Source organism: Schistocerca gregaria, chromosome 4, assembly GCF_023897955.1.
Source record: "Schistocerca gregaria isolate iqSchGreg1 chromosome 4, iqSchGreg1.2, whole genome shotgun sequence".
Lineage (NCBI taxonomy): Eukaryota > Metazoa > Arthropoda > Insecta > Orthoptera > Acrididae > Schistocerca > Schistocerca gregaria.
In genome coordinates, this window is record NC_064923.1 from 759,545,214 (window position 1) to 759,566,281 (window position 21,068).

A 21,068-nucleotide genomic window follows, 5' to 3' on the forward strand; every position below is an offset into this window, starting at 1 on the left:
AATCGCCGAATGCTGTCGTCTAGAAGAACTGCTGGAAGGAACAGAACTAATAGTTCAAGCCATACAAAACGTAGTTTATGGGAAAAAATGAGATATGTTTTGGGATTAGAGAGCATTCCCTCTTTGTACCTGTCAAATATTATCTGTGCTATATGGGTATATGTGCTGCACAATACCCTTTGTGCCACATGTATTTATGGATTGAAAGTCACAAAAATGAAAGGCGCAGTGGCCAAAGATTTGAGGGTCAGGATGACTACCACTTAGGTCACCGAAACAACAATCAGACACCTGGATGCAATATGCACCACCACTATGGGGAATTAATGCTCTGGGTCTCTTTGAAAATGAAACACCAAGACATCTGCTACCCCATCACTGTGGAAGGTTAAATACAGACAGCTGTTTGGAAACGCTCCAATGTGCTGCAAATTCTTTCAGTTTCCATAATTGCAACGTCTTCCGCCTCTGTCTTCTATTTCAACCATCCTGCTAGTTGTGGGAGCAGCATAGTTTACACCATGCAATGTCCAGCTTTCTGTGAGAGTCAATGGATCGAAATGTGTTAATGTCAGTTTAGCACCTGACACTGACCCAGATGTCACAGTAGAAAAACGAAATGTATGGCTCTGTTCATAGCTGCAGTCATACACTGCTTCAACATGTTACAGCATAAAACAATGTATCAAACAGCTTGTGAAAAACAACACGAGAACCGTCTCCTTGTGACTGATAGTCTGTGGGATATGGTGTTCCACCAGTACATGTGTCAAAACATTACAATTCTTGGGGTTGAAGCTCTTTTTTCCCGTGTTTGCTTTAACAATACGTATGTTTTTGGAAAGGGTCCGCTTTTGTTTTTTAACACAAACATGTTTCATTGCAATTGGAGCATCTTCAGTGGGCTTTTATTTTATGGCTGTTAAAGATAAAGAATGTTCTTTACTGTTTGTGTACATGTACTATTAGTTTTTAAATCGTAATTACAGATATTTGAAAAAACACATAAAATTATGAATTCATACCTTTTTACCGCATGGTGTGGTTTTTCTGATGTGTTGTGTTTCTACAGTGACTGTTTTGTTCCACAGTTTGTCATCTGCAACCACTTACATGTTAAAGTAGATAAGTTGTTTAAGCCAAAATTACAATTGAAAATAGTTATTTCTATGCCTGAAATTAATTAATTCTATGTGTGTGTGTGTGTATTTACATTATGTTTCGCTTACGTTTTCATTTTCCTCATCTTCATCACTGTAAAACGCAATACATTGGGTTGCCACTGTCACTGTGACAGTCGCATAAGTGATATGATATTCTTTCAAATCATGTGAAATGACCTGAAATTCTCGAAATTTTCATTTGCTACTCGAAGGATTCAGCGTAAAAGTGTAACAAATATCGTCTTTTTTGCGTGTAAATTCGGATATTGCGGCTGATATCGTTAAATTAATTCGCGATTGACAACGCTTTTCTCATCTGCAGAGCTCAGAAAGTAAATATTCTTTTAATCCCAGAGTTTGAGGATAGTCGCAACTCGTGCAGATACCATGACAGCAAGCAGGCCCGGACGGAAAAGTACTGTCAGCGGACGCCTTTGTGCCGGAGGAACCTGCCCAACCTTTGTACACCAGTTCAGTGTGGCCGCTGTCTCCGGAGGGCGCTCTGATCATGCATCAGGCCAGCACGTACAGGGGCAGATGCCTCGTGGCAGTTGGCCGCGCAGGGGATACCTCGCACTGTGACTACATATGGTGCTTGTTTCGTGTGCTGTGCTTCTGTTTTTGGGATTTGTGTGTCTTCCTAGTATATGTAGGAGTGCCTGGCGGTCGATAGCTATACGTAGGATGCGGAAGTGATAACTTTGTATGGTGCAGGATAGTAATTATGTTTAGTACAGCAAGATAGTGATAATTATTTATTTATTTACACGTCAAGCTTCGTAGGACCAAATTGAGGAACAAATTTCCAAGGTCATGGAACGTGTTAGTACACGAAATTACAACATAAAAATAATAACAGATAAAAATAAATGTTTATGAACCCGAAAAAAGGCAGTCCATAAATTTAAATAAAGGCAATCAACAATACAGCAAGATTCAGCTTAATTTTTCAAGGAACTCCTCGACAGAATAGAAGGAAACTCTTCAGTTTCGATTTGAAAGCGCATGGATTACTGCTAAGGTTTTTGAATTCGAGGGGTCGCTTATTGAAAATGGATCTGGCAGCAGTATACTGCACACCTTTCTGCACAAGAGTTAAGAAGTCCGATCCAAGTGCAAGTTTGATTTCTGCGGAGTATTAACTGAGTAAAAGCTGCTTATTCCTGGGAATAAGCTAATATTGTTAACAAGAAATGACAGTAAGGAATATACATATTGAGAGGCCAATGTCAAAATACCCAGACTCGTGAACAGAGGTCGACAAGAGGTTCGTGAACTTACACCACGCCGCCAGTTTCTGAGCCAAAAATATCCTTTTAGAATGGGAAGAGTTACCCCAAAATATAATACCATACGACATAAGAGAATGAAAATAAGCAAATGAAAATAAGCAAAGCAGACTAATTTTCGTGTCGAACGATCACTCGCTTCGGATACCGTTCGATAGTAAAAAATGGCATTAAGTCTTTGAACAAGATCCTGAACGTGGGCTTTCCACAACAGCTTACTATCTGTCTGAACACCTAGAACTGTTCAGTTTCACTAATCATATGCCCATTCTGTGAAATTAAAACGTCAGGTATTGTTGAATTGTGTGTTAGAAACTGTAAAAACTGAGTCTAACTGTGATTTAGCTTTAATTGATTTTCTACAAGTCATTAATTTAGATCATGAACTGCACTATTTGAAACCGAGCCAATGTTGCACACAACATTCTTTACTACCAAGCTAGTGTCATCAGCAAGGGAACAGGAGTGACTCCAACACTGATCCCTGGGGCACCCCCCCCCCCCCTCCCTCCCCCAATTGACAGTACCCCACTCAGACCCTACATCACAGCCATCCTCAACATAGTGAATAATGACCTTTTGCTGCTTGTTGCTAAAGTAAGAGGTGAACCAATTGTGAGTTACTCCCCGTATTCCGTAAGGGTCCAACTTCTGGAGCAATATTTTGTGATCAACACAATCAAATACCTTAGTTAAATTAAAAAATATGCCAAGCGTTCGAAACCTTTTGTTTAACCCATCTAGTACCTCAGAGAAAAGAAAAGAGAATGTAGCATTTTCAGTTGTTAAACGACTTCTAAATCCGAATTGTACATTTGATAGCAAATCGTTTTATATAAAATGATCAATCATCCTTACATACACAGACTTTTCAATAACATTTGCAAACACTGATGGCATAGAAATAGGTCTAAATTATCTAAACAATCCCTTTATCCCTTTTTATACTACTTTTTATACTACTGAGTACTTTAATCGTTCAGGAAACTGACCATTCCTAAACGAAAAATTACAAATATGGATAAATACAGAGCGAACATGTGGAACGCAATACTTTAATATTCTGCAGTCTTCAGTGATTTAATTAGTGACTCAACCTCCATGTTGTCTGTATCACAAAGGAATATTTCAGACATCAATCTCGGAAAGGCATTTGCCAAGAAAGTTATATGATTCCGTATAGAAACTAAATTTTTATTTAATTCACCAGCAATGCTCAGAAAATGATTGTTAAACACTGTACGTATATCTGGTTTATCAGTAACAGAAATATTTTTACTACAAACTGACTTTATTTCGTCGACCTCGTGCTGCTGACTGGACACTTGTTTCACAACTAACCATATGGTTTTAATTTTATCCTGTGAATTAGCTATTCTACTTGCCTTCCTAATAATATTTTAAGGACCTTACAATACTGTTAGTAATGGGCTACTGTAGCTTGATTGTGACTGCTTCTAACATTTTGATATAATTCCCACTTTGTTCTACAAGATATCCTTATCCCACTAGTCAGTCACCTCGGCTGCCTATTACTGTTAGTACCCCATTTAGAACGTTCTAATGGAAAGCAACTCTCTTGCCGTTGGATTAACTTCCCTACATAGTTTGTAATTATATGTTATATTTGTTTGAGTACCAAAGCCTTTTAGTGTTAAGATTTGTGCATCATGGTCTGAAAGACCATTCACCCTTTTACTAACAGAATGCCCATCTAGTAATGAAGAACGAATAAAAATATTGTATGTGGCTGTGCTACTGTTCCCCAGCACCCTAGTTGGAAAAAACACAGTCTGCATCAGATCATATGAATTAAGGAGATCTACTAACATCCTTTTTCTTGCACTATCATATACAAAATTGACTTTGAAGTCACAACATATAACTAATTTCTAGTACTTCCTACAAAGTGAATCAAGCACTCCCTCTAGTTTGAGCAGAAATGCTCTGAAGCCAGAGTTAGGGGACCTATAAACAACAACAATTAGAAGTTTAGTTTCACTAAATTCAACTGCCCCTGCACAACATTCAAATGTAAGTTCAGTGCAGTGCCGTGGTAAGTCAATGGACTCAAATGGAATACTGTTTTTTACGTACATGGCCATTCCGCCACTCTGCAAGGAACTCCTTGGAAAACAGCAAGCTGATCTGTATCCTGGTAAAGGAAGCCTCTGAGTTGTCAAATTATTTAAGTGGTGCTCTGATATAGCAGTAACTTCAGCGTCAAAATCTGTAAGCAGTTCACTAACTTTGTCTCTAATACCTCTTATATGTCATGGTGGTATGACTGTTTGTGGTGATAGAGCCTCGTTGGAGATCGGTTTCACGCCAAGAAATTTAAGCTGTGCTCTACAGTAGCAGAGGAGTATAATTTTCTGTATTTCATGATCCGTCGACCACTTTTGAATGTTCAAAAACAGTTTTCCGCCTAAATTCACATAATTTGACCGTCTGTAGAAAGTGTCGGACAGTGCTCCCATGCCAGCAGTAGCTTTTTGGCGGGTAAATTTAGTACGAACCAATCAAGGTGCTCCATTCACAGGACGTTCCATGACGTCAGATAGTCACAAGACATCGTTTGTGGGGGGGCATAGTAGTCTCTACAGATTGGCTTGAACAATACAATGTGGCCGAGCGCCTTTTTTTCTACCTTGGATGCCTAAGGGGGGGGGGGGGGGGGTTGGTGGGCCCACAGCCCACAGGTATCAAATAAGTTTACTGCCGAAAAATTACAACTTTCAAAATGGTTTATGTATTTTAACTAAGGCATCGGTTTATAAATGTTGTTAAAAAAGTCTTGTTCCTCCTGCCACCGAACTTCACTAATTCCCACTATATCTAACTTTAACCTATCCATTTCCATTTTAAATTTTCTAACCTACCTGACCTATTAAGGGATCTGACATTCCACGCTCCGATCCGAAGAACACCAGTTTTCTTTCTCCTGATAACGACATCCTCTTGAGTAGTCCCCGCCCGGAGATCCGAATGGGGGACTATTTTACCTCCGGAATATTTTACCCAAGAGTACACCATCATCATTTAATCATACAGCAAAAGCTGCATGCCCTCGGGAAAAATTACGGCCGTAGTTTTCCCTTGCTTTCAGCCGTTCGCAGTACCAGCACAGCAAGGCCGTTTTGGTTATTGTTACAAGGCCAGATCAGTTAATCATCCAGACTGTTGCCCTTGCAACTACTGATAAGGCTGTTGCCCCTCTTCAGGAACCACACGTTTGTCTGGCCTCTCAACAGATACCATTCCGTTGTGGTTGCACCTACGGTACGGCTATCTGTATCACAGAGACATGCAAGCCTCCCCACCAACGGCAAGGTGCATGGTTCATGGGGGGATTGTTTCAGCTATATTGGTCAATTTCTTTGTGTTTGGCATTCGTGTGACTCAAGGAAGTCGAGTGGTTGTCAAAAAATGGACGAAAAAGAATTTCGTGTGGTGAATAAACATTACTTTATGAAAGACAAAACGCCTCAGGAGACTAAACAGAAGCTTGATAAACATTACAGTGACTCTGCACCTTCGATTAGAACAGTTTATCAGTGATTTCAAAATTTTCGGAGTGGCCGTATGAGCACAAGTGATGCTGAACGTTCTGGACGCTCTTTGGAGGTTACGGCTCCAGAAATCATTGATAAAATCCATGATATGTTGATGGATGACAGAAAAGTTAAGGTGCGTGAGATTAGTGCTGTGGGCAACTCGAATGAACAGGTGCATAATATTTTGCATAAACATTTGGACATGAGAAAGCTATCCGCAAGATGGGTTCCGTGATTGCTCACGCTTGACCAAAAACGGAATAGTGTGAAGTGTTGCAGCTGTTTAGGAACAATCCGCAGGACTTTAAGCGTCGTTTCGTCACTGTGGATGAAACATGGATATATTACTATACTCCTGAGACCTAACAACAATCTAAACAATGGATTATCAAGAGAGGATCTGCACCAAAAGAGGCGGAAAGTTTATGGCGACTGTCTTTATGGCTTTGCAAAGGATAATCCTCATCGACTATCTGGAAAAGGGTAAAAATATTGCAGGTGCATATTATTCGTCGTAATTGAACCGTTTGAAAACCGAGCTGCAAGAAAAAGGCCGGCGATGGGATCTCAAAAATGTCCTTTTCCATCACGACAATGGACCAGCACACGCCTCAGCAGTTGTGGTCGCAAAAGTAATGGCAGTAGGTTTCCAACTCGTTTCACATCCGCCCTGTTCTCCAGACTTGGCTCCCTCGGACAACTATTTGTTCCCCAATTGGAAGAAATGGCTGGCAGGACAAAGATTTTATTCAAACGAGGAGGTGATTGCAGCAACTAATAGGCATTTTGCAGACTTGGACAATTCCTATTATTCGGAGGGATCAACAAATTAGAACAGCTTTGGACGAAGTGTGTAAATCTAAAAGGAGACTATGTCTAAAAATAAAAAAGGCTTACCCCAAACACGTAAGTAGTTGTTATTTTTGCACGGACTTTTCAAACGCCCCTCGTTCAAAACGAGTTTCTCTTCTCTGAACTTTTTCGATGGGCCCCGCTGGCAAGAATCCCACACTGTGCAGCAGTACCGGATAAGCGTGGTGCAGGGAGTCTTTAGAACGTTTGTTGCATCTTCTACGTTTTCTGACAGCAAAATACAGTCTTCGCTTCGTCTTCCCTACAACGTTTTCTATCTTAATGTTCCTGTTTAAGTTTGTTCCTCATTGTAAGCGGTAAGTATTTAGTTCAGTCAACAGCTTTTTAAGTTGTATGGTTTATCGTGCAATAGAAGTTCTATGGGCTTTTTCTGTTAACAATTTTGGAGACCTCGCCTTTTTTATTGTTTAGAGTCAATTGTATAAAAACGGCATTATCTGCAAACAATATAAGAGAGCGGCACAAATTATTTCCTAAATCGTTCATATAGCTTAGGAAATGCAGATATAATTTCTGTTTCACAAGATGACTTACCGCCAATAACTATGAACTGTAATCTTTTACAGAGGAAGTCAGGAATCCAGTCGCACAACTGAGAGAGTATTGCATAGGGACGTTACTTGATTATATGTTGGCTTAGAGAATCTGTGCGCCTGTTGTTAGTCCAATTTTATGCTTGTAAAAGAGACATGAACTGAAGCATATGAGTACATTCCAGTCTAAAAACTGGTTGTTGTATGTTTCTTCTCAGAAAATTAGAAGCCGTTTAGATTATCTTGCAAATCAGTGTGTTAACCTCGAATATATAGAAATAAAAATGTAAATGGTCGTTTGTTCAAAATCGCATATCTCTGAAAATCCTTATCCAATTGCTTTGAAATTTTGGCACAACGTTACAGTCTAATATAGGCGTGTTTTTAGGCGCCTGTTTATTTAATATGTAGGATTATGCAAAAGTAACTATACACACTTAGTAGGTATATTGTATACATCAAAATAAGAGTAAAATGTTATACGAAGTTTTGTCTTAAATTACTTTATTTCCTAAATATGCAGTAGAGCAGAGATCACAAGTGCACCACAAACAACACACAATTAATTCTTCGTGATTTAAAAGTAACTGTACGCACTTCTTGGGTGTAATGTATGCATAAAAATAAACGTAAAATGGTAAGTAATGTTTTGTCTGAAATTGCTGTATTTCAGAGTTATACAGTAGAGTGGGGATCACAAGTGCAACACAAACAATAAAAAATTAATTCTTCTCAGAAAGCAACGACACGAATATAGCCGAAATTCAACACGGCTACGTACTGCACATTAACTCAGAACATGATCAAAATGATGTCAATGTAGACGAAGACAGTGACGTGCCCGACGTCTTACCGCTCTCGGAACGTTGCAGGCTCCGTTCATCTCATTCTGCACAGATGCACAGCCATTTTCAGGTCGCTACTGCATTAGTTGGGACACCGTACACGAGCTCCTTGAGACGGCACCAAAGGTAGAAGTCCATGGGCTTAAGATCCGTAGATTTGGCAGGCCAAGCAATTGGTCCTGCACGATCTATCCACTTACCGTGATAAGCAACATCGAAATACTCTATCGCCTCCCGAGTGCAATGTGCAGGCGCAGCAACGTGCGTAAACGTTAACTTGGTTCGTGTAGCGAATGGGACATCATGAAGCAGACCACCCAATTCATGTTTTAAAACCTGCCAATACACTCTACCAATCATATCCTGTGGAATAACATGCGGTCCAAATGACTGCTTGTCCACTATACCACAACAAATGTTCACTGCAAAACGATCTCGGTATCCTCTTACTTTAATCAAGCGAGGATTCTCATACATCCACACGTGTTTGTTATGAGCGTTCACGATATCCGCACGGATAAGGACCCTCTCATCCTTTAACAGCACCCGACAAGCAAACAGTGGCGCTGGAGTAAACATTGGCAGAAATTCTGATGTCTAGGGTACACTATACGTGTCAGCTCCTGTTGCTTCTGCGGGGAAATGGGTGGAATTGCTATCTCCAAAGCAAGCGCCGTGCAGTTCATTGAGGAACCCCTACAGTGGCACTTATATGTTGGGTTGTTATAGTCGAATCTTCATCTAACCATTTCCAGGATGTTCTCAACACCCACTCCATGCAGTAAAAGCCGACGTAACTGTGGCGCATCGCGAATGACATATCCTCCTAAACGCCTTCCCGTAGCTGTGAAAGTCTAATGGTTTGGTGTCCTTCTGTTTGGAAACATTTACATATACCGTCGTCTTCTGCTCGTGCAGTGCCATCTTATGCGCTAAAGAGATGCATATCAGCGTATTCACCGTTTGAGCATGTCACCGTACCGCACACAACGACTGCAGTCTATGAACTACCGACAGAATAAATGTACGTAGTACCTCTGGTGCCGCTACACCTCAACAGTGCCATAGGGTACAACGGACCACGCTCAAGTTGAGCAAACGAAGGCATTTCACGCCAAAATCAATCGAATAGTGTTGGGGGTAGTACAAAGCAACATCATTTCATATGCAGACGAACAGGAGGGGCCAAAAGCCTGTACGATGTAATGCCTACCACAAATGTCGCTGATATCCTCGGCGTTGAGAGCCCGTAAGCTCCACCAAATGACATTATCCATCATAACTCGGAAATAAAGCAATTTCAGACAGAACTTTATGTAACATTTTTCTCTTATTTTGATGCATACATTACACCCACGAAATGTGTACAGTTACCTTTGTATATATATATATCTGAGGACCTTTGTCTCCTCAACCCTAGGCGCGCAGTCCGGAACCGTGCGACTGCTACGGTCGCAGGTTCGAATCCTGCTTCGGGCATGGATGTGTGTGATGTTCTTAGGTTAGTTAGGTTTAAGTGGTTCTAAGTTGTAGGGGACTAATGACCACAGCAGTTGAGTCCCATAGTGCTCAGAGCCATTTGAACCATCTCCTCAACCGCAGATTTCCAACCGTCTCGGTCTTCAGCACGCCTATATATGCAACTTTTTGGTTTTTTGTAACAACGTTTCCCAGCTATTAAATTTATAACAAATTATATAATGTGCATATTTAAAACAGGTATATAAAAACAAACGCTTATTCCAGTGCAAAGTTGCGACAACATTTCAAAGCATTCGGTCAGAAACTAGCGGAGATTTGCGATTAGGAACATTTACAGTTTCTGTGTAAATGCAAACGTAGAAGTTGGTTTCTTCATATTCTCAAATCTCCGAAAATGCTTCACGGGTTGCTTTGAAATTTTGACTCGACTTTGCATTCGAATACTCACGTGTTTTTGTGTACCTACTGGAACGCCATCTGGTATATATGTAATACATACGTAATAAAAAAGGGGAAACATTATAAAATGTAAATGTTGGTTTGTTCAAAATTGTTAATCTCCGAAAGGTCTTGACCGACTGCTTCGAAATTTCGATACAATGTTGAATATTCGTGTGTTTTGGGAACATATTTCTTTAATATATGATGTAAAATATATGTAACTCTTTGACAGATTTTGTAACAACGTTTCCCTATTATTAAATTCATATAAATTTATGTATTACATAAATTGAAAAACTAAGTCAATGAAAACGCGCGCGTGTAGCAATGCAGTTTCAAAGTAATCGATCAAAAACTTTCAGACATTTGCGATTAGAAACGTCTACATTTTCTACATAAGAACAACCGTGAGATACATGTTCGTTTTTCAAGATCTCAAATCTCCGAAAGTTCTTCATGGAGTGCTTTGTAATTTTGACACAACGTTATATTCGAATGATCAAATGTTTTCATACACTTACTGAAACGCCATGTTGTATATATGTAATAAATATGTAATGAAAGTGGAAACATTATGAAAATATAGAGGTTGGTTTAATCAAAACCGTCGATTTCCGAAAGTTCTTGACCGATTACTTTGAAATTTTGACGCAAAGTTGAATCCTAATAAGGTCATATTTTTAGGTCTGTAAACATGTTATTTGCTTTACCTAAAACTAAGTTCACGTGGTAGTTCATTGTGACATCCCCCTCATTATCACTCAAAGATATTTGCAGGAAATGAGAGATTCCAGGCGTGATTAATTAATTGTGTAGTCAAAATCTACCTGCATTCCGTAAAGTGCATAACTTTACATTTCTGTAGATCAATACCTGTTGCCAATGTATGCTCCAGGCTGATATTTTGCCAGACCTGTCACATTTGCTGGTGATTCGTCTGTCGGTTGGGGACGTCAAGCTCGTCGGCCTTGTTGGTGCTACATGAGGGGAGCAGGCTATGTGTCTGCTCCGGATTTCACCCTCTCCTTTCTCACATTGTAATACAATGCAAACATGACCCCACACTAGCCACACATCCATTATACCATTATAGTCAGGTACACTTAACAGATAGACGCGAGGACAGGGGACAGTGTGCGCGGAGGGAGAGAAACCTTTCCGATCAGGTGGCTGAACCTACCCCTCCACAACCCACTGTTCGTTCTTTTGCGCAATGTGATTGACAAACAATACAAGAGAAACAACATACGGAGTAATTTTGATAGCCACAAATCATCGACATTGTTTCTTCGTTATTACAAACAACTGCACTTCTGTAAAGTGACTGACATTTGTAGCCATTTTTACATCGTTACAGGAGCAATAAAGATGTTTTTTCGATAGGCCCTACAACATTGCTGAGGAGCTTTCATGGGTGATTCTTTTTGTTTGAAACTGAATATGAATGGGTGACAAAGAAGTATGCGTAAATGTACGTGTGTGTGTGCAGCGCTGTACAGGTTGCCGATAACTAGGGTGTGACAGTAATAAGTGGAGTAGAGAGGGTGTTGAGCGGATGAGTTTATGAGGGTTAGAGTGAGAGGAGGGGTGAGGTGGAGAGGGGGAGGGAGTTCAACGAACGCGCAGCGTAATTTAGCGAGTGTATTAACTCCCTCCGTGCTTGTTTGTTCGCTCAGTTTCTCGTAAATACACCGCAGGACACGAACGCTGTTCGAGTGTCGCTGCAGTTACAGACTCTAAAACTGAAGAACACGTGCTCGGCGATGATTTCATGAGGTATTAGCAGCAACTTCTGGCAGTATCGCCTCTTACCTCCCTCCAGCCCTCACACTTTTCACACAATCCTCCCAGCACGACGCATGTTTACAGTTTTTGTTTATTCCTGTGTTTCGGGAGCGTTTCAACAGAAACACTTCCTTCTTTCGTGGCTCGACGGAGCAAACACGCAGAAATTGATGATAAGGTCTCTATAATCTACAAAATAGTGGAGCACTGCCGAAGAATGAAGTTATGTTAGCGGACTTTTAAACCTTTGCATCGTTTCTGAGACAGACTTCTAGAAATCCACGGCTGTGATACACGTTTGAATGTGTTGCAGTTGCGTTAAAGATTTTGATCAAGCACGTGCACCATAACAGAAAGTTGAAATCATTTAGCAATTGAAGCATACTAGTCTAACGCACTGTATGTTGCGCAAGAAAGGGCAGTTTGACATTTACGAGATGTTATTAAGGTATCTGAGGTAAACTGGTTGACTGCTCGTTGAAGAATATGGTACGTACTAAAACTATCTAACCGTATTTCTTACTTTTAAAACGGATGTCGACGCAAATATCTGGAGTGGACATAGTTAATACGAGAAATGCCGCCGGCCGAAGTGGTCGTGCGGTTCTAGGCGCTGCAGTCTGGAACCGCGAGACCGCTTCGGTCGCAGGTTCGAATCCTGCCTCGGGCATGGATGTGTGTGATGTCCTTAGGTTAGTTAGGTTTAACTAGTTCTAAGTTCTAGGGGACTAATGACCTTAGAAGTTGAGTCCCATAGTGCTCAGAGCCATTTTTTGAGAAATGCCTGCTTAGTACGACATATCATGTCAAACTACAAAATCTAATGCGACGCAAAAGCTTTACAATAGACGTCGTTTACTTGTTTCCAATCACACCATCGTCTCCTTGCATATGTGTGAACCTTTCTTATCTCTTCATTTCTTTGATGTCAACGATTCATACGTCTCCCGTTCGTTGCTATATCTTGGTTTCATCTTCAGATACTATTTACTCTTTGATTTTCTGTTCAAAAGTATCCTAGCCATTCTTTCTTATTTTGTTACACCGCTGAAGATGAAACCTTCAAGTAGTTTTTGGTGAAATGAATATCATAGCTTTAAACTTAGAGATTTGTTAAGATCGTTTTTGTCACCTTGCCATTACTCATTTCCAACAATGACCTGAGAAGGTTTTCAACCCAGACAACATTATTTTCCCTCTTATTGTACTAATGCATTACGTAATTCATCCATATTCCTTTCCTTTACGGGCTACATGTTCTTTTCCGAATTCCTCAATTGATCTATCCAAGTACCGCCATTGAAATCTCATGTCTCAAGCTCCTCGTTCATTATGCCTATTACAAACTTCTTTTAGTGTGACATCTGTCTAATAATGCCCTACTGATAATGTTGTCTTATTACCTTTTTTGTGTGCAGCCACCTTTCACTCTTCTGTGGATTCATAAGTTCAACTCTTTCAGTGACACATTTTAACAACATATATCTGATACTGCGGGTGTTCTTAAACGGGACTTACTTTTCCAACAGCATGTCTGGTAATAAAGGAGTATTCTAAGGCATAAATGATAACCACAGTGCCTAGTCCTCAATTTTTACTTGAAATTTCTTGGAGAAATTGTATCCGACATCGTAGGTTAGGTCGGTAATAGGCACAAGCGGAGTAGCTGCTCGAATTCTTATTGTTCGGCAAGAGGAAGGGATGTGGTGGCGTAAAGTTCCTAACCGTCGCACGTTGCGTCACCGTCTTCTGTCTAATGCCAAACATCTTCGCAGTGTTCCGCGGAATGGAGGAAAGACACTGCTGAAGATCCGTCCGTCGCAAGAAATCATCAATTACGATAGTGCTTTCGGTGGTTTTGGAGAAAAGTAGGCTGCGTGCCGGCACAGGTTTCAACTGTTTTCCTTCTTTCTGTCGCCGTCATTATCATTAGAAACACGACGACAAAGTTAGTGATTGTAGCCTACAATAAACTATTATACGCATTGGAACATATTAACTAATCGGAAAAGAGAGGTGATTCTAGTCCTGTTGTTTCACTCAAAGTGTTCTACCATGGCTCACCATTCTCTTGAATCAAAGGCCTCCATTAAGTCGACGTAAGTTATAAACCGGCTTTACTTCCTTACGCTCCCTCGTCGCCTTTTGGTGAGGGGCGCGCTAAGGGCAATACCGCTCCGTTTGGAAACCACCCTGATCATCATTTCTCCGCAGGACGATGTGTGGCGAGAGATACTTCTTTGCTGTCACTATCAGTTTTGTCCCTTTCTTGCTCCAATAGCGAATGGTGCATCGGAAGGAAGGTTGTCAGTAAGCCTTTGTACGATTCCTTATTTCTCTGATTTTGTGGCCACGGTCGTTTCTCGGGATTTCTGTGACAGATAGTAATGTGTAGTAATGTGTAGACGAAACTGCGATGAAACGAGCCGCTCTTCTGTAGATCTTCTCCATTAATCTCCACGCTATTGATCAAATTGTGACTAAAGTTTGACCGCGAGCACTTCGGATGTACTAGCATCGACTGTTGAGCACAGTGAAGCTGGGGCGCCAAGTACTGACGGTAAAAGGAGTACGAAACCTTCACAGTGACACGGAGAGCCACTGAGGAACGCGTCGGAGTTTTCAAAGCCGACGGTGCTGGCGTATCAACGCGCGCACCGGTGGCGCAGCGGCCCCGCTTTTGGATAGCCCTTCGCGTTCGACAGCTGCGACCACGGCGGCGGGCGTGGGCGCGGCGAGGCGCGGCGAGCGGTAGCTGGCGGCCGGCGGCGGCGGCGGCGCTATTCGTGTCACCCCTAGCTTCCTGCGAGCGGCTTGGGCAGCGGCTCGTGACGCAGACCGGCTTCATTATCTCGCTCGGCGGCCCGGCCAGGCCAGGCAGGGCCGGGAGAGCTGGCCGCCCCCCGCCCCCGCCCCCGCCGCGGCCGGGCTCCGCCGCCTTCCCCCGCCCGGTTAGCCCCCCTCCCCCCCGCCCCCCTCGCGGCGCCTGGCGCAACCCCCGCGCGCGGACGCCGCGACTCGCGGGCGCCAGCCGCGACGCCGCGCCGCCGACCGGGCCGCGCCGGCTCGATAGCCGGCCGCCTGGCCTAGCACACGTGCGGCGCTGCCGGCTCGCCCTTTGTTCGCCTGGCCTTCCCTCGGCCCGAGGCGGCCCCTCGGGCCGCTCGCCGACCTTCCCAAATTGTCGGCCGCATATTTACAGTGGGCTACCTCTTGTCATTTCGCAAGAAGCCCGCGGCTGGCTCGCTAATAATTTTTAGCCTCTCCTCGTACTGAGATGCATTACGTTACTTGGCTTTAGATTTGCTCGATATCGAGGAACATCCTACAGTATTGTCCCAGCAATCCCCTGCGTATCTTAACGGTGCTACAACGATGTTCGTCAGATGTATCGTCGATTTGCAACTTTATTTGCAATCCGTAATCCACAGGACGGTGTTTGGCGGAGGCTACATAAAATACCAGTTTCTCATCCGCTCCTCGACCACGCTTCTAACATAGAAAAAAAATAATAAAACTGCCGAATCGGCCCCTGGCTATTTTCTCAAATTTTAGCGTCACGGTCATCAAGAACGATGCATGTTGGAGGAAGTCACGTTATTTGAACCGTGTTTGGAGGTACACTTTCGGATTCTAGCAGTTTGCTTTCATGTGATGCGCTTCTCTTCAGTGAAGATTGTTGAACATTTATGTGATGCTGTCGCACCCTCTAAACGAACCGTTAACTAATCCTGCTGTTTTTTTACCGAATCTCCTGCGTTAATCCACTTTCACAGCGGTCCCATGGTGGCGAGTAATTTTCGAGAATTGGTCGTGCTACAGTTTTGTATCTCAATTCCATCACCGATAAAGTACAGTTCCTTAAAATTATTCCAATGAATTACAGTCCATTATCCATCTTCTCTCAACTACTTGCCAGTTTGAATGAATTGGTGTGTAATTATTTCATTACTTCGCAAATAGTTTCACTGTTAATGATGAAGGAGCTACGTTTGAAGGGAAAATCTTAAGACCCTTTGATATGAATTTACTTTATGTGAATTATCTTTTGTGTACTATCATTGGTCTGATGACTGGTTAAATGCCGTCCTACACCTCTTCTGCTAATCTTTTCACCTCTTGGACACCTACAACATCCGACCTTCTCGATAAGCTATTTACATATTCACATATCCTCACTTTTGGTGTTCCAAAAATAATTTCCTTCTACTATCCCTTCCTGCTCCGGATTAACTAACCCTAGATGTGTTAGCAGACATCCCACGAACTTAATTATTGATATACTGTATTTTCGTACCACCACATGTACTTTTACATGGCCTCGCCACTGTTCACATTTCACATTGATACTATACTGTACTCCAGACGCAGACGTTCAGTAAATTTTTTCTCGATGCTGTAACATTCTATACGGCCAGAAAATAATTTTATGTCGAAAGAAACATTCTTCGCCTGCACCAATCTACTTCCAATGTCTTTCTTGTGTAGCCTTTCTTGTTTCCTGGATAGGACGTTTCTTCCATAATCTGTAGTGCTGTGTTGTTCAAAATGGATTGAGCATGTTGTTGTTCTCTTCTCTGTTTCATTTCGCCAGCTTCGTCTCATGTTTCTTTGTGCTGGAGCTATATTCTGTGGTAGTTGTGTCAACACTTCTTGTAAATCTTCGTTGCTTTCGGACGGAAGGGGTGCATCACACGTGAAGCTTAATGTTGTTCTGTGGTCTCCTTGCATTGTCAGTCCTATTGTAATTTTTTCTTTCCCTATCGTCTTTGCTTCTGCAGCGCGAAGTGGAAAAACAGTTAAGATGAACTACAACCCGCCTCACACTCTTTGTAACGAGGGCTGCCAGGTCCAAAACTAGAGAAGCCGGACTCGCCGTCATATTTAGTCGGTACACATTGCGCTGAAAGCCGGACTACGTATCTCAAATAGAAATAGACTTATTTGACTATTTTCATTGGTTTCTTAATAATCACTTATAATCAGTTTTTTTGCGAGATTAACCTTTGCTTAAAGCAGCAAAACAATTAGTGAATAGCCTTATTATTTTGCAATTGTGATAGCAACTAAGTGCTGAGTGTTCTTAATCGCTCAGTCTTCTTTCTAAGACACTCTTATGTCGAAATAAAAGTTCTTAGTTAAAGGGAGTAACGTTCGTTCGCACTTGCTCCTCTCAAGACGAGTAGGACGCGTGAGCAGATTGTTATCGGCTTTGCCTCATTCGCTCCGCTTGTGGCATTGTTTTACCGTTGGCTGTTGGGCTCATAACATACGATATAGAAATGAGAACGGCATAGGCTGGTATATCTTCGTAGTTTCCTTATATTCATTTCTCGCGATTACGTCGTTAGCGTAGAACAGGCCCTAGTTGTGCGTCGTCTACCTCATCGCTGAAAAGCTTAACAAAAGCCGGGGCTTATGCGTACCACCATCTAACCTCGCTTCATTTTTTGCAACTCCCACTCGTTTTTTTACATGTTGCAGGTTACTCATCTGTTATTTCAGTGTCAGTCACCTCGCGATTGCGAGTATATTATTCCGAATTATGTCTTCGAAGGCTTTGTTCTGGTCGACAGAGACGAAAGTATCGTGTTCTTGCTTTATTCTTCCTTCCATTAGTTAAGTGCAAAGACGGTTACATATCTGAGGAACCCTTTCTGAAACAAATTCGCTCAGATGTGACATTGGGATGTTGTGAGTAAGTGGGACGCGGACAGACTGCGGAAGGCGCGGGCCGGCCTGCGTGGTGCGCAGCAGACGGTGCGCTGCACGGCCGGCAGGCAGCTGACGCAGAGCGGTCACTCGGCGGCGGCTATTGTTCCGGCGGCCGCGGCGTCACCATTTGTCACGTAGGCGCAGATAGCGGCGCAGCCTTGGCGCGGCGGCGGCCCATAGCCGGCAGAGTGCCGTGCCGTGCCGTGCCTTGCAGCGCTGTGCACGCTTCCCGATTCCCGCGCCATCTCTCACACTACTCCAGTAGCTGTCAATATGATACATTCCACGATTACTGCGTAGGTCATTTCATTCACTGCGTTTATATGCGATACAGCTTGCGGGAGACCAAATTCGAATTTTGCAAATCGATATTCGCTATCTACGTCACGTGTCAGGCCTAAATCGGATTTGCTAGCCTGTGATGTGCGTACTGTAAGACCTTCGGTACACACACCATCAGATTATTTGACTTGTCGCTCTAACGAAGTAGGCGAGTGTCAGCAATATGTCTCGTGGTCTTATCGTGGCGTGTTTATCTTCTGCCATTAGGTCAGACGATAGAAATGCCACTTGCACGCTAAGAGTAGCAGATTGGCGGTGACCAACTTTAAACAGAACTTGATTAACTTTCACACACATTTATTAAAATAATAAAAAAGCATAGAAATAACTTAACGTGGTTCTAGATGCTATTTACAATTGACAATCTGAAATTCATTCGGTCTTGGTACGTTAATCTTATTCTCACATATCTCTGATACTTGACAAAGTGTCTATTCATTTCTCTTTATGACTATGTACAGGAATATGAGAATCTTATTAGGCGCAGACTGAAACTTGACTGCATCTGCAGTCTAATGCAGACTAATCGGAGGTCTGTACACTCGTTATAATACCTCGCGCGTTCAGGTATCACTGCGCGAGTGTGATCCGCGAGGAGAAAAGGTTCTACGTTAGCAGCAATCTCATTAGCTGCGTTACATATTAATACGCGGATTGGCGGAAACAGAATTTGGTCCGTCTCTAAGACAGCGCCATCTCGTAGTGCGGAGACGGACGAGCGCTGCTCCTGCGCTGTTGTGCTTAGCAGGGCGCGCTCTAGTGGGAAAGTTGTGTACGCGCTGACTACGCGGAACTATGTACACAACATAGCCCAAATACTGCTTTTCAGAGGATCAGTAATTTTCTGCGAAAGATGTCTGTGAATCATCTGCTTCATATCGTCAGCACATTGAAGCCTGCTTATATTACCCAAACATGGAAAAACTCTCGCATAAAACGAGAGTAAAATCCTGAATTCACTCTTAGATCTAGCTGTTCATACGTAATTTTTCTACGGCATTACTGCAGTAGCCTACCACTATCATTTTTTCCTCCATTATAATCTTGTCGTAGCCAGATGACTTGATTCACTGCAACGTGAGGTGCACAAAACGAAAATTGAATTTGGAAAATCGATATTCGCTATCGCGTTTACTTCTTGGGCATGAATCGAGTTTGCTACACCAATCCGTTTTCCCATCATCTGTGGTTTTCTGCGAATGGTGTTCGGTAATGGCATACCTGAAATTACACTCCAGTAGGCCTCCGGTGTAATTCAGTCCTCGATTACTGCCTTGTCGCAGCTATGTGATTCCATTCAACGTGACGGAAGATGCGGAACACGAAAATCGAATTAAGGAAATCGATATTCGCTCCCATGCTTACGTATTAGCCGTGAACAGAATTTGACAGCTCACTCAAAACATCGGTTTTACGAGTCAGTTCGTTTCTGTGAGTGGTGTCTGTAAAACAGCTGCATCGATTTTATCAGCTCGCTGAAGTCAGGTTAACACCACCTTTTGTAATTGTGGGTAAAGAGAGCGTGACTGCACTACGAACGTCAGTAAGCTCGTAAGAAGAAAGAGGAGCATATTTCTAAGGAGAAGTGTTTAAAAATCTTATTTATATGAATTAATGCGTAAGAAACTGTCTGTTTAGGGCACAGAATTGGAGGGTTTTCTGCCACCAATCATTGGCTTTTGCCACTAAAAGAGTGAGTGGCCATAGCAGTTTACAAACTAACTAGGTAACCAGTCACTGCCAAGCACGCCAATTGTCCCCATTCATCAAATATAACTGCATTTATCTACCCCATTCGGCCCTGAAGCTTTAAAAATGGCCTTTCCGTCAGTAAAACGAAACGAAATGAACAGCTCTCTATTTAGTTCAATACTAGTTTTTTTTTCTTCACCAAACGAGGGGGCGCAACGTTAAGATATTGAACTCGCCTTCAAAACAATGGAGGTTCAAATCCCTGTCCTGCCATGCTAGGTTTTCTGTGATTCCCCATAACTGTCGTCTGTCTCTAATAACCTTGTTGGCGACTGGACATTAAACCCTGATCTTCATTTCTTCATTGTGTCCACGACAAGGAACTTTTTTTTTTTTTTTAATCACGGCTTAAACACTGCAGAACGCCTGCAAGGAGAGAAAACCGATTGTGGGACCTGAGATCTGGCAGCCAAAATTGTGCTTTTCGTATCGATATTGAAGTGTTTACATTACGAATCAGGTGTTGTATAAGAAAATCGGTTTACGGGAAACCGGAATTGAGAGGACATGTAAATGTGATTGTCAGTTTAAATTAGTAGTCGACGGAAATGAAGATTTATATTTCCCTGAAAGAGAGTTTTTATTTTATTTATTTATCGTATGGCAACAACAGCAACCATTGACAAGTACATAAAGTTTAATTTTAATGTATATCTAGTTAAGTATTTACATATACTTTATTTTACTTTTTGGCACAAATTGCATACACATTTTTAAATTGTGACTACTTTGACTGATATAATTCCAAGTTAAAAAAAAGGCAGATACGTTTAATCATAGTTCACTATCTAATGACTGAGGCCAACTAACAGCAGAAGGACTAGCATTAATAAAGTCACTATATGGTCCAGGATACTTTCTCTGAGGACAGTCTCTAACAATATGTTGAACAGTTTGTTCTTGGGCCCCACATTCACAGGCTAGAGAATCTTGGAGCCTCCACATGTGCACCTGGCGTGACCAGTTCTTATTCTGTTCAGTCTTGCCCACTACATCCTGGTAGGCTGGCAGTTGGGTCTTGGATACCTCGATGTGCTATTATTGCAGCATTCCACCTCTTGTGCCACTCTTCTTTACTGTCGAACTTCTTATCGTTCCTTCCACTAGGCCACAGTGGATTGCGAGATTTTAAACCGTCTGGAGGAGGGTTGTTTAAGACTGTATGAATTGGGAGGTCTTGTGGGTAGTCGGGGTGGTGTAGTTTCCTCCATTCTCGATCGATTGCTTCTTGGCGTCGTAACTCAGGTGGTGGGATGTTGCTGACGTGTCGGCAGTTTCTTACTTGGGACAT

The 21,068-nt window shown here is 42.3% G+C and overlaps 1 protein-coding gene across 1 annotated transcript in view; it reads right to left on the reverse strand.

Moving 5' to 3' along the window:
* LOC126267907 (collagen alpha-1(II) chain-like) overlaps nt 1–17,928 on the reverse strand; it is a 29,365-nt gene extending 11,437 nt beyond the window's left edge. Inside the window, exons 1-2 of the mRNA XM_049973217.1 lie at nt 17,771–17,928; nt 14,808–15,054 (exon numbers count right to left, since the gene is read on the reverse strand). Of these exons, the coding sequence (XP_049829174.1) occupies nt 14,808–15,054; nt 17,771–17,928 (405 nt within the window). The remainder of the gene's footprint in view (nt 1–14,807; nt 15,055–17,770) is intronic.
* Between the last annotated feature and the right edge of the window lie 3,140 nt (nt 17,929–21,068).